We start from the raw sequence: 14099 nt of genomic DNA, 5'->3' as shown, positions 1-14099 counted from the left end.
TGAATCTTTTAGTTCTGAAAGTTAAGTTGCATGACTTAAAGGCAGGATTTTTGTATTATTATTACTATTTATTTTAATGTATGCCTTAGTTTTGATACTTTAAAAAAGTAATTTGAAACTAATTTATTTTTTTGTTTTTGCATCTCAGAAAAGGGTTAATTTAAAGCCCAGAATGTTTGGCACTTAAATGTACTTAATTCTTCTCAGTCAACTTTGCCATTGTTCACAGTATAAGGACAGACAGAGAAACGATGGGTAATATCTAAATGTTTATTTTTGATAGAAAATATTGTTGTATGCATTGCATAAAAGTTCATTTTTCTAAAAAAGAAACCAATTAGTTCAGGGGTGGCCAACCAGTCAGAGACCAAGAGCCACATTTTTTACTGTGTTACTGCAAAGAGCCACATCATACACATAGGCACACTTGAACATCACCTTTTTTCCTTGCCATTTTGAGAGCGAACTTGACAAATTGTTTACTCAAATGATCTTGCTCCTACAGGGAAACTTTGAGGTATTTTCATCCCACTCACATGCGCGTTTGAAGAAAATACCGTATTGAACTCAAGCGAAGCGAACACGCATATTAAAAAGACACAAATAGTAAAAACTTCGGTATGAACGTAAGAGCCACATGTGGCTCGGGAGCCGTGGGTTGGCCACCCCTGAATTAGTTGTTCATTTTAAGAGGCCCGTCTTATGTTCTCTTGTATATTTAATAATGCTCTTTAATTAAGCAAAAATACATTTTATCCGATTACTCAATGAAATTTTCGGTAGAATACTCACTCACATTCTACCGTTTATCTGAACTACCTCGGGTCACGGGGAGCCTGTGCCTATCTCAGGCGTCATCGGGCATCAAAGCAGGATACACCCTGGACAGAGTGCCAATCCATCGCAGGGCACACACACTCTCATTCACTCACGCAATCACACACTACGGACAGTTTTCCAGAGATGCCAATCAACCTACCATGCATGTCTTTGGACCGGGGGAGGAAACCGGAGTACCCGAAGGAAACCCCCGAGGCACAGGGAGAACATGCAAACTCCACACACACAAGGCGGAGGCGGGAATCGAACCCCCAACCCTGGAGGTGTGAGGCGAACGTGCTAACCACTAAGCCACCGTGCCCCCTGGTAGAATACTCGATTACTAAATTATTCGATAGCTACAGCCCTATGTGGCGTGACCTTAAAAATGTGGTTCATGCTCAAAAACCCTCCAATGTGGCAGAATTACAACAATTGTGCAAAGATGAGTGGAGCAAAAAAGGGGCTGTAACAGACTCATTGGAAGTTATCGCATATGCTTGATTGCAGTTCTTGCTGCTAAGGGTGGCCCAACCAGTTATTAGGTTTCTGGGGCAAGCACTTTTTCACACAGGGCCAACATCATTTTGTCCATATTATTCCATGTGTCAATATTTGGGATTATTATTGCTCATTACCAAGTGGCATTATATTTTTGTGCCATCTGAGACATCCCAGTCACTAACTGTCACAATGCTGCTCTTCAGAGTGCTGCCAGTGCCAGTATCTTTAAGACCTGAAACACACAGAAACACACTCAAATGCATTTGAATATAAAAAAAATGCAAGTATTCTCTTATAGTTGAATTGGAAGCAAAGCTTAAAAAGCCACAAAGACCAAAAAAATCAGTTAAATTTATTTGTGGTAGAGGTGTGTATTTAACTCGGGCACACACGCATGCAGGTATGTATGCACCGGCCATCTCAATACAAAAGCACCTGTTAAGTGGGATACATTAGCAGTAAACATATAGTTGATGTGTTACAAGCAGGAAAAATGGGCAAGCGTAAAGATCTGAGTGGCTAATTTGTGATGTCATCTAGATGAACCAGTGACAGGGTCATGGATACCAAAGGCTCACTGACTCGCATGGGTAGTCCTAACCCATCTGTGCCATTCCCACAGAAGAGCTTGTGTAGCCCAAATTGTTGAAAAATGAAAATGTTGGCTATCATAGAAAGGTGTCAGAAAACACACACAGCTTGCTGTGTACTGGGCTGCATAGCTGCAGACTTGTCAGAGTGCCCATGTATACCCATATCTACCACTGAAAGTGCATACAATGGTCACATGTGCATCAGAACTGGTCCATGGAGCAAAAAAAAGAAGGTAGCCTGATGTGATAAAATATTCTTTTATATCATCTTGTCAGCTAGATAAGTGTACGTTGCTTACCTCAGAAAGGATGCATTATGGGAAGATGGCAAACAGGTGGAGGCAATGCTCTGGGCAATATTCTGCCTGAAAATCGGTGACAGTTTCAGCAAGATAATGTGCCCTTCTACACTGTAAATATTACTTAGGGATGGTATGTGGAAAATGACAATAAGCTCAATGTGTTTAATTGATTTTCATATCCCCCTGATCTCAATGGGATAGAGCATCTGTACGAATTGCCTGTCAAACAAGTCTGAACCAGGTCCAAGACCCCACCTGTCAAATCACAGGACTTACAGGACCTGCTGCTATCATCTTTGTGCCAGATATCGCAGCACACCTTCATCAGAGGTCTTGTGGATTGCATTGAAATATTACTCGTCACTTACACAACCATACACAGTATGACATGCAGTGAAATGCTTTTTGACTGTTTGCTTCATAAAAATAAGATGAAATGGATCAGAGCTGTTTTGGCTGCACAAATGGGACAGTCCTGTAGGTGCCATGGTGTTAAAAAAGTAAAAAAAAAAAAAAAGACATTTTCAGCATTTGGCAGACAGAGTGACTTACAGAAGTGCTTTTGTGGTCTTAGAGATTTAAGCACTTATGTACGTCGCTCGGGATAAGGGCATCTGCCAAATGCTGTAAATGTAAACGTCTCCATCAATGAATACATTTATACTGATGCACTAGGTCAAGAATATCATTAGTCTAAAAACAGTCTGCTTTTCTTGCAATATTGCCCTCCGACAGACTTATTTTTTTAAGGTTATAATTGGTAGTTTAAGAAATCTAAAGAGGTAGGTTGTTTAAAGTCTGCCAATGATAGCTATTCAGACATCAAGGGGAAGTTCATTCTTCCAGATGCCGGAACAATAAAAAAAAATGCATACCATTTATTTAAATTGAATTTATTGAATTTTATTGAATTTACCATGAGAGATGGTGGGACCAGTCAGGCCATGCTGGATGATCAGAAAAAGTATGAATGGTGCTCAAAAGTTGCCCTGCCAGAAAAGAGACTCAAAATGACAAGGGACTAAACAAGCACCTGAGTGGCCAGTGTACATGGTTACCCCAAGGTTGAGTATAATGAACAAAACTGATCAGCAAGTTTCAACAGATGAGATGCTATTCATGAAATGCTGAGAAGAAACAATAGTTTCTGAGGGAGAGTATGAGAAAATTATTTTAATATGATCATAGCAGTGAGTTGAAAACCCATGTGAGAATAAGACTTCACCATGAGATCAAGTATAGACAAAAAAACAGAAGAGGACTGAGTACTAAGCCATGTTGAACAAAAGTGTCTGTGTGTAGCAGATTTGAATCCTGTCTGAAACATCCAATATGAACAACCTTCAGGGTAAGAAGCGAACTATTACCATTGTGCCATAAATTTTAAACCTCTTGAGGATAGACAAGAGAGTCTTATGGTTAACTGATCTGGCAGCATGTAGCTTCTCAGTGATGGCCAAAAGGACAGTCTCTATGGAATGTGCTGCTTAGAAGCCAGACTGATTGGAATCTTGGAGGTTGTTCTGTAAAAGGGGTTGAGAGAGATGATTGTAAACAGTGTGTTCAAGGATTTTAGAAATAATAGAGATAAGTCATATTGGTATGTAGTTGCTGATGTCTAATGCCCCTTTCCCACCAAAAAGAACCGGGTGCTGGTTCAGAGCTAGTGCTGGTTCAAAGTTGGTTCCACTGGAGAACCTTCTAAGAACCGGTTTGCCTTTCCACCGGCTAGAGAGCCGTCACAGAGCCGAGTCTGACGTCACTGTATACGTGTCACGTTACACAGCAACGTTAGCACAGCAGCGGCAAATACAAACATCAACAATGGCGGATGTTGCTTTACTGTTAATGCTCATGGCTTTGTGAACCTACATTAACACCCAAACGCAGCGAATCCAACGTGTACGTGCAGCTCCATGTAATCTGTATAAACGGAGGTTGTTATCGAGAAAGTACATAACGTTATTTTATCATTAACACAGAAAAAATTTAGCCTTAGCATGTAGCTACCTACTATCATGTGTGCTGATAATGTATCATATTGCGGTAAAATAAAAGTGTAAACATTAAACATTAGTATACTTAAGGTACATTATCAAATGCGCTAACAGTAGCCCCGCCCACAGCCCCTGACACAAGCGGTTCTTAAGTGTAGACCAGCAACGTTGTGGTGCTACTTAAGAACCACTTTTTCTGGTTCAGAGCCGGTGCTTTGGCTGTCGAGAAAGAAAAAACTGGTTCTAAATTAGGCTCTGGCTCCGAACCAGCACTCAAACTGCCTCGGTGGAAAAGGGGCATATGGGACCCAGAGTGTATTTTTCCAGGATGGAAATAACTTTTGCTCACTGAAGGCAGATGGTGCATGACCAAATTTTATGGAGCCACTGATGACTTGTTAGATGGTTTGGATCCAGTAGGCAGGATCTATTGTGCAATCCAGTAGTACAATTGCAGTATCTCTTCTTATGCTAGGTGAGAAAAATGTGTCAACATTGAAAAGGAATTCTCAGTGTTTAGTGTAGGTGTAGTTGCAGTCAAAGTAAATATGTTGTGAAGCTTTTGGGGTTCAAGTGGAAGGCAGACTTAGCAGAAATTCTTTGTGGCATGTAAAAGAAAACATGAGCAGATGATGGAGCAGCCAGTGTATTGGAGTTCTGTGAAGATATCAGATCTCATTTAGTGCCAGAAACTCAAGAGTAAAGAGAAGTTAAAAATGAGATGAAATCAGCTTTCTTTGAAGCAGCAAATTTTTAAGCCGATCAACCACCACTGTCTGATACTGAGACAACAGAGGAGCGAAAATGAGGTTACAGGAAGTGCAGCCTCTGCTATGTGTATAAGAGCATCTGTTTCTGTAAGTGGTGACAGAGGTAGGCTTGAGGCATATGTTTACATACTAGTTAGGAGTTAAGATAAAAAGTTAAGTATGGTTGAGAAGAACTGTTAACACAACAGAAAAAGAATGGAGATATACATCCATCACAGTGACTAAATTAGTCATTTCTTATGTAAATGTATACTTATTGCATTTGCAGAATATTGTTCTGACTGCTATAGATGACCTTCAGTAATAAGACAATTCACACATTACAGGAAACTGAAAATAGCGATCTTCAGAATCAACAATACTATAAAACAATTGCAGTGACAAAATACTAGATGAAACAACATTAAACAAGTCAGGATCCTACTTTACCAGTAGACAATAAATTAAAAATAAAGCAACTTAAAGTACACTGAATATTGAGCTGGATACATTTCATGTAGATCTTTGTAGGTTGTGCCCAAAATTCACACCTTAAGTGAGACTGAAAATAATCTTCATTAGCCACCAGTGAATTAAAGCATAGACCAATTCTCGCAATTCTCTATGAGAGAGCGGCTTTGTAACTCTGACATTGAACTATTATGCCTAAGTCTGAGGCCTTTTTATCTTCCATGTGAGTTTGGGAATATTTTATTATGTACTGTTTATATTCCACCCAGTGGAAATGCTGCAAATGCAGCTAAACTTACAGCAGACTGTGTTCACAAACAACTACAAGGCACTCTTGAAGCATCCTGTCTTATTTTAGGAGATTTTATCCATTGCGCGCTTGAAGCTGTGTTGCCTGGATTTTATCAATATACTGTATATATAAATATACTGGACTGTAACAATAGAGGCAAAAACATCTTGGACAAATGTTATGGAAATGTTAAGAATGCTTATATAACTAAGGTTAAACCGCCGTTAGGCTCCTCTGATCATAATGCTGTCCATTTAATCCCTACATACAAGTCTCTGCTTAAAAGCAGCAAACTACAAACTAAAACTGTGTATGTGTGGTATAATGATTGAATTGAAAATTTAAAGGGATGCTTCTCCTGTACCAGTTGGGACATCTTTCAAAGTTTGGATTTGGGGTAGGCTGCAGAGACTATCACAGACTATATACATTTCTGTAAAGACAATGTGATGGAACGAAAAACAATAACTATATACCCAAACAATAAATCTTATATTTCTAAGGAAATTAAAGAGTGTACAGTACGAAAGAAAAGGGCATTCAGGAGAGGGGACTTGGTAGCTATGAAAGATGTACAGAAGGAACTTAACCATAAACTTAGTGCAGCTCGGAGGAAGGAGAGAGAGAAATTTGAAGGGCACTGTTCAAATATGAACATTAGGAAAATATGGGACTCTATGAAAATTATGACAAATATGGCTCCAGCAAAAAAGGTTGATCAATGTCATGGATGAGAGTGTAAAGACAAATGAGTTGAACACTTTTTATTGTAGGTTTGAAGGAAAAGATTTTACACTGGAACAGGAAAATCCACTCTAAGTTTTATCTAGACTGGACTCTTCTAAAATAATTATTGATCAGCATATGGTGGAGAGACTATTTTCACATGTTTGTTCCAGCAAGGCTGCTGGGCCTGATGGTATCTCTGGGCGGCTACTGCAATTGTGGAGTAAAGAACTAGCAGAAGCCTGGTGTCCCATCTACCAGAAGTCTGTATACACACACACAGTCCCCTCTATCTGGAAGAGTTCTGTTATTATCCCTGTCCCTAAAAAGGCTAGTTGTAAGGAGAATAATGATTATCGTCCAGTGGCATGTGATCTCGATAGTGATGAAGTGTTTGGAGAAAATTATGATTAATCATGTAAAAACTGAGGTTAGTAGTGTTTTGGATCCATTTCAATTTGCATACAGAAGTAATAGAAATACTGATGATGCTGCTATAACCATCACACATTTAATAAATAGACATCTAGAGGATATTAGCTCATATGCAGGTCTTGCGTTCTTAGATTTTAGTTCAGCTTTCAACATGCCGTAGCCGCATCTTTTAACTAAGAGGTTAATGGATCTTAAAGTTCACCCTCTTATTATTAAATGGTATCACTTTTTTTTAACCAACCGTAGGCAGCAGGTTAGTGTTAATGGAACACTCTCTGAAGTTAGAACTCTGAGTACTGTAGCCCCTCAGGGTTTTGTTAGTTCACCGGTGTTGTTCACTCTGTATACGGATGAGTGCAGAAGGTGCTACCACAATAAATACATTATTAAATTCTCAGATGATACTGCAATCTTATGGTTATTAAAAAAGGATGGAGACCTGTCCGAATATTTTTCAGAGATTAGAAGATTTGAGAACTGGTATGATGACAACCAAATAGCTCTAAAAGTAAGTAAGACAAAGGAAATGGTGTTTGATCCTCGAGGAGTGGGTGATCACAGGCCACTGAGCATCCACAATCAAAATGTAGCACAGGTCTCATCATATAAATATCTTGGTGTCTTTTTTGATGATTCACTAACATGGCATATACATGTGGATAATCTCTGTAGTAAAATACAACAAAGATTGCATTTTTTACGTCGTCTGAGAGTTCATGGGGTTGATCAAAAATTTATGGTAATCTTTTACCAGGCAGTAAGTGAGAGTATAATCAGATACTATATCACAGTATGGTTTGGGAATCTATCTGTGCACTCGAGATCAAAGTTGATACGAATACTGATACTTTGGGGAAGGACTCCCAGATCATGAGAAACAAAATTCTCTGGTCTGATGAAACAAAGATTGAACCCTTTGGCCTGCATAGCAAAGGCCATGTCTGGAAGAAACCAGGTACTGCTCATCAGTGAAGCTTGGTGGAGGCAGCATCATGCTGTAGGGATATTTTTCAGCACCAGGAACTTGGAGACTAGTCAGTATTGCGGGAAAGATGAATGCAGCAATGTACAGAGACATCCTTGATGAAAACCTGCTTCAGAGCGCTCTGGATCTCAGATTTGGGTAAAGGGTCAACTACCCTAAGCACACAGGCAGGATAAAAAAGGAGTGGCTACAGCCAGAGCCCAGACCAATGGCTAAAAAATAAATATTTTTTTATTATCTAATAAGTTATAAGCTCTACATACTTGGCTCTTGTCCTGTGCCAGTAAAAGTTCCCCATACACTAGTGCTGGTGTCAATACTCTTGTCCATGCTTTTCCTCACAGGGGCAAAACTGGATGTGTGTGCCACAGGAACATCTTCTAGAGAGGAAATGTCCCAGTCATCATCATTATCGTCCTCAAAACCAGTGTTCTGTAATACATGAAGTGACAAAGACAACCAAAATATTTTTTTTTGCCACGAAACCACAAATTAAAACAACCTAGACAATCTAAGCAATATGTTTTGAATAAGTCATAAAGTAACATTTTGATGACATCTGTACACTCCTTCATAATTACAGATCAATGTTTCATTTAAAGTCAGATTACCTATTGCTCCACCAAACTGAGACGATGTCTCCAAACAACAGATACTTGTCACATTACAATGTACTTAGCAATATTAATAATACTTTTCAGGAGTGGATAGTTTTTCTTTCCACATCAAGATAAAGCAGAACTGTTTTGTTGTGAAGGATTCATTCTCAAAAAGGTTTTTAAGACTGTTTCAAGTTATGGCAAGAAACAGAAACAGACAAGTCACTGGGCTATTTCACCCTTAAAACAATTAAACTAGTCTTACTAAATACAACCCCAGAATCCAATAAAGATGGTAATTTTCTTTAAGAAAAAGATTCTGCATTTTTGCTGTTCCAGTCCAAACCAGTTTTGATGTAAGTATTGGAATTTATTGATACCTTTGTGTTAGATGTGTATAAAAATAGTCAATATTTTGAAAGCTCTAATTACAGATAATACACCATTTTAACAAATAGGTCTTACTTTAATCTCCCACACTGCATCATGTGGGTCTGTGATTCCATCACGTTTTTCTGGGATGGCAACACTTGCTGTTTTTTTATGGGCTTGGTCAACAAGCTGATGCTCCAGGTTATTGCTTAGTGCCTTTACATTACCTATGGAGAGATAAACAATGGATCAACCACATACATTTCAGCATCTGGGTCTCTGAATTCCTAATGAAGAATGTATAGAATATTGTAATTGGAAGTTCCAGAAATTTGTTATAGTTATATATGTTATAGTTGTATACCTACCTTGTACCTGATAGATGGTGGGACAAGTCAAGCAGTGCTAGAATATATGAGGGAGCATGGTGCAGTGTGAGGCATGATTAGATACAAGAGGCTGCTGGTCCATTTTTGACTTTGTAGGCAAGCATCAGTGTTTTGACTCAAATGTGTACAGCTACCGGAAGCCACTGGAGGGAGCACAGCTGAATTTGGATTATTTGCAGAGGTTGTATTACTTACCTTGCATCAGAGATTTGCAGTCCAGTCTCAAAATGACAAGAGACAAAACACCCTGTGTGGATTAAAAATTGCTGAATCCATTTGATGTTTGTTGCCATGAGCATGTAAAATTAGCATTATCAAGGAAGAGACCCACAGCTGTGAGCAGTGGCCATAGGGGAGATCAAAAATTTGTGCAGGGATATTGTGATCCTGACATAGGGATAAACATTGGATGACCAGCAGTTCAGTAAAAGAAAAAAGAAGATAAATTGAGTGTCATCACTCCATCATTCCTTCAGCTCTCTCCACATGGATGTATGTCCTGCGGAAGCTAAAGAGCTAAAGATGTTCAACCTACCATGGACAATGATGGTGAATGAGAAGGTGATTGGCTGCAATCTGCTACCTCTTCAGGACCCGGAACCGGACAGTTAAGATTATTTATGACCTCGATCATCCGGGACACAAACTTTTTGAGGCACCCCTCTCCTGATGTGGTCCATCAAGGCTAAAACTTCATGCCATAAAAATTTCTTTCCATTTTCTCATCAACAATATCCAGGACCTAGCATGGTCTCTTATCCGGCTTCTTGGTGACTGACAAATAACCCTACTTTGCTGTTTCATATGCTTTCATATATTCATATGTTGCATTAACACACACCTAAGACTGCTATACTGCACCTTCTTAATTCTTAAGAACATAAGGCATTGAAACAAGTTTCTTACTGCAGAAAGTCTCAGTCACATTTCCATTCTGGTCAGTGTGCTTCTGCAATTGATCTAGGGAAATCTCCTCCATCTCACTGCCTTCTGTCCACTCACTGTCACTTTCTGGCACAGTAACCTTCATCTTGTTAATGCTAAACACTGGGGTCCGGTGAGTTCCAGAGCACTGTGCTGCATTCTGAAATGAAGCTTGAGCTGGGGAAGCAGTGTATTGCTGAATTCCCAGGAAGCAGCTTCTCAATTGGGCTTTCCTATTCTCTTCTCCTTTGGAGGCTTCAACAAGACTCAATTTAGAGGTTCTGTTAAAACAAAGAAGACAGTAGATAAAAATTTTTAATATTTTATGTTTTTTTATAATTAAGTGTCTGACAACTACCTTGGATGTGCTGAATAAAAGTCTGCTTACTTGTGAGGTGCCATTTGTGTGGAGGTTGTGGGATAAGTTGCAGTGCTGTTTTGATGAGCTGGCTGCAGTGTGTACTGCTGTCTGGCAGGAAAACTGCTGTACCGTGGCCTAGACTGAGGTAGCATTTGGACTGGAAACAGAAATCTTGTTTAGAATCAGTATTTAGAATTTTGCTAAAGCCAAAAAAGTACTAGCATGAATAAAAGCTGTTCTCTTGAACTGTGCTCAAAATGAAATGACAATTAAAAATTTTAAATGTTCATTACAAATAAACTTTTAGGCAAAATACTGTTTTGCATACATAAATATTAAGACAGTGCCGAATGCTGCTATGACCTAGATTTTTTCCACAAACGTCCACTGTGGCCACATTAAAGCCAAAGTGCACTTGATATCTGATAGGAGCTAATTAAACAAGTGAAATTAAGTGCTGGTGGTAATGATCTCATCTCATCTACAGTCACTCTGACCCATTGTGGATAAGATTGAAGACCCTTGAACTAGATATACACAACTTAGATAAACACTAGCTCAAATGAATCCCTAATGCTAAAATTGACAATCATTAGCTAATGTTCAAGTAATAAAATTGTCTCCCAATTTGACATCCACCCTGTACCCTGGTCACCAGTGAGAATGACTATTGCTTACATACACTCACTATCAACTTACATGAACAAGGACACCTGTACAGCTACACATCCACTTATTTTATTTCATATTTAATTAGAATAGCTCTGCTCTCATTTGTGAGCATGCACAGTGGGTGAATTAATTAAGATTTGCCTAAAATTAAGGCAAAAAGAGATGAGAAGCATAATAAAACTTGAAATTGTAATTACTTTTCCATTAGTGAAACTAAAAATCGGAGGCCTTAAATATAAAACTTAAGTTTAGAAATATTTGTTTTTATTCAGGTTTCCACATTTCATTACAGTGGAAGCTACAGTGCTAACTACAACCAAAAGATAAGAATTCATCATTCCTAGCTTGTCCACATTACATTGGCTCCCAGTCAAATTTGGAAACAGATTATAAAATACTACTATTGACATATAATGCACCAAATGGTCTTGAGTCAGGGTACCACAAACAATAGAGCAATCTTTCATCTTTTACGATTGACCTTGAACAAAAGGTACAAGCTATTTGCTGGTACATCACGTAGTTAAGGCTTCAGCAGGGAGCAGAGTTCTTATAACGCTCTCCAGTTATGGAAAAGCTTTCCAAATAATCTTTGGGACTTAGACACTGCCTCAACTGGAGGCTTTTGTGAAGAAGTGTGGGGAAACATTCCACACCAGACCTGTAGATATCTGGTGGAGAGCTAGAAGAAGCATCTGCAGGCTATCATTAAGAACAAAGGCTTTTCTATTGATTATTGAAACATCGTAATATAAAGGGTATGAATAATTCTGAACATGGTGATTTTTTAATATATGTCAATAAAAACCTATGAAATGTCATATTTCTTGATATATCACTTTATTCTCTCAGTTGTTTGTCACATTAAATATATGAAAGTATGATAAAACTCATTAATCAAGGCTAAGAATAATTTTGAGCACAAATGTAGATTAGGGCTCATGGGCATTGAGAATTTAGTTGATATTTTCTACTGTAGGTAAGTCTTATTTTCCAATATATTCAAGTCAGCTTTATACCTGACCACCTGCTGTGCCATATAAGACCACACAATTCCAGAAACCTAAATACAGTTTATGCTGTTTGTCACTCGTTGGCTACGACAAAACGTTGGCTACATGTAATAGTTTTTTTTATAGACACGATTGCAGTTACCGTGGTCAGGAATCTTTTTTGCCTGTTGACTACCACTTACTTTTCCTGTGTGTTCAGTAGCTAGCCCTATGTGTCTGTGTTAAGAAAGGGGCTTTAAATAAAATGCATTAACATAGTATTATTTAAAATGCTAAAATGCTGCATTTTGTCTCCAACAATATGTAGATAATAATTGACTTGACAGAAGCATAGTAAAAATGCAGGATGCTGACCTGGTTGACTGGGCTTGATGGGCTGCGTTTGCCTTTCCTTAACCAGCTTGTCTAGATTTTGGCGGAGATATTTGTGTATATTACGGTACTCAGCATATTCCTTCTGACTCTGCTGCCTTTCAGAGACCACATGAGCCATGGCATTCTCATATGTTGCCCTAGAGATCCCACCAACAGCCTGAAGTAAGATCATAAATATAAGCACAACTGTAATGCTTCTTCATGGTGTACATATTTGTAGAAATATATATGCTAGAGGTACAGAAAACCTACAGGATCAATGCCTAAGTGTAACAGCTTGTCGTGGAGGCTTCTCTGCACAGCCAAGTGCAGGTCCCTCCTCTTGAGACTGGGATTCATCAGTAGCTCATTCACTTTCTGCTGCATTGACTTACTGTCAGAATGACCTTCTGAGAAGCTTGATGACTCTGGGAATAGAATAAAATAAAAAACAACAAACAAATTATTAGTGCAAGACCAAATTTAACAAATGCCTCCATCACAAGAGAAAGCACAAATGACCAGAGCAAAGCACTTAATCATTTCATTCCCCATATTTCTTCTAATAAATGAAAATTAAACATACTGCTCAAAACATGCTCAAATCAGTGTAACACAGTGTAACAGAACTCTGCTTCTGAAGGAGCTGCAAACTTTCTTTCCTGATTATAGCTTAAACTTACTGGTACATGCTCAACGGTTCGACAACACAGACCTGAAAGACATGGCATCCATGCAGAGTTCGTGCATACATGCCAGTGACATCTTTGTGATTTGTTTTTACCTTTGTCTTCTTCTGAAAGCTCCACTATAGGATCCAATTTACAGACCAAGCTGGAATGCTCTAATAGCACATCAAAAGGAGGCAAAGGATCAGATAAGAGTACAAAATGGTTGACTATTAGAATTTAAACCAGAACTTGTACATGAACCACTAAATAATTTAGACATCACTAGCCAAATTGCACTAGCCAAATTGGACTCCGCCAGTGAGCTACAGCTCATTAATGGTTGGATTTCCAACTTCCTCTGTGAGTACTGTATAACGTATAACACATTTAGTTTTTTAGTTGTTGGAATTGAGATCCTTGCAATTGTCCTCTAGTTTTCTTCAAATGCATGAAAGAACACAAGAAAAGTAAAAGTGAGGGAATAAAAAAGGAAAAGAGCAAAAAATAAAAACATGCTTTACAATGACAGACCTGTGCAAAGACAAGGTTAGTATGGCATAAGAGAGATGAGCCCATGTTCAGTTGTATAAATGTGAAACAAACAAGCAAAAAGTAAACAGTCATGTACTTTTATTTCTGTAGCTCAGTGTTGATAAGGGTGTAATCTAGAACTGGTGAAGGGGAGAGCCTTTGGCTGATTTGGAGTTTTGTTCTTGTATTGTTTCAGATTGTAGCTGATTTTTTCTTCTTGACTCGGTAACATATAACTCCAACCCAGCTACCAGTACAGTGCTCTAGGCACTGGACAGCTCACATAGCGGTTGGTATCATATCATTTCTGTCATTTGCAGGCCCAAAGCAGGTGAGAGGA

The 14099-nt window shown here is 38.6% G+C and overlaps 1 protein-coding gene across 5 annotated transcripts in view; it reads right to left on the bottom strand.

Moving 5' to 3' along the window:
- Positions 1–256: 256 nt before the first annotated feature.
- The window catches only part of dzip1 (DAZ interacting zinc finger protein 1), a 32904-nt gene continuing 19061 nt past the window's right edge, over positions 257–14099 (bottom strand). For 4 of the 5 annotated variants that reach the window (XM_060868493.1, XM_060868496.1, XM_060868494.1 and 1 more), the window contains 8 exons: positions 13342–13401; positions 12831–12985; positions 12558–12735; positions 10546–10675; positions 10140–10438; positions 8938–9071; positions 8137–8305; positions 257–1555 (listed from right to left, as the gene is read on the bottom strand). In XM_060868493.1, coding sequence (XP_060724476.1) covers positions 1467–1555; positions 8137–8305; positions 8938–9071; positions 10140–10438; positions 10546–10675; positions 12558–12735; positions 12831–12985; positions 13342–13401 — 1214 coding nt within the window. In that variant the 3' untranslated portion in view covers positions 257–1466. The remainder of the gene's footprint in view (positions 1556–8136; positions 8306–8937; positions 9072–10139; positions 10439–10545; positions 10676–12557; positions 12736–12830; positions 12986–13341; positions 13402–14099) is intronic. The other variant, XM_060868495.1, reaches the window with a different exon arrangement.

This window comes from Tachysurus vachellii, chromosome 4, assembly GCF_030014155.1.
Source record: "Tachysurus vachellii isolate PV-2020 chromosome 4, HZAU_Pvac_v1, whole genome shotgun sequence".
Classification (NCBI taxonomy): Eukaryota; Metazoa; Chordata; class Actinopteri; order Siluriformes; family Bagridae; genus Tachysurus; species Tachysurus vachellii.
The sequence above is the reverse complement of the archived record's forward strand: the minus strand, read 5'-3'. Positions and strand labels throughout refer to the sequence as shown.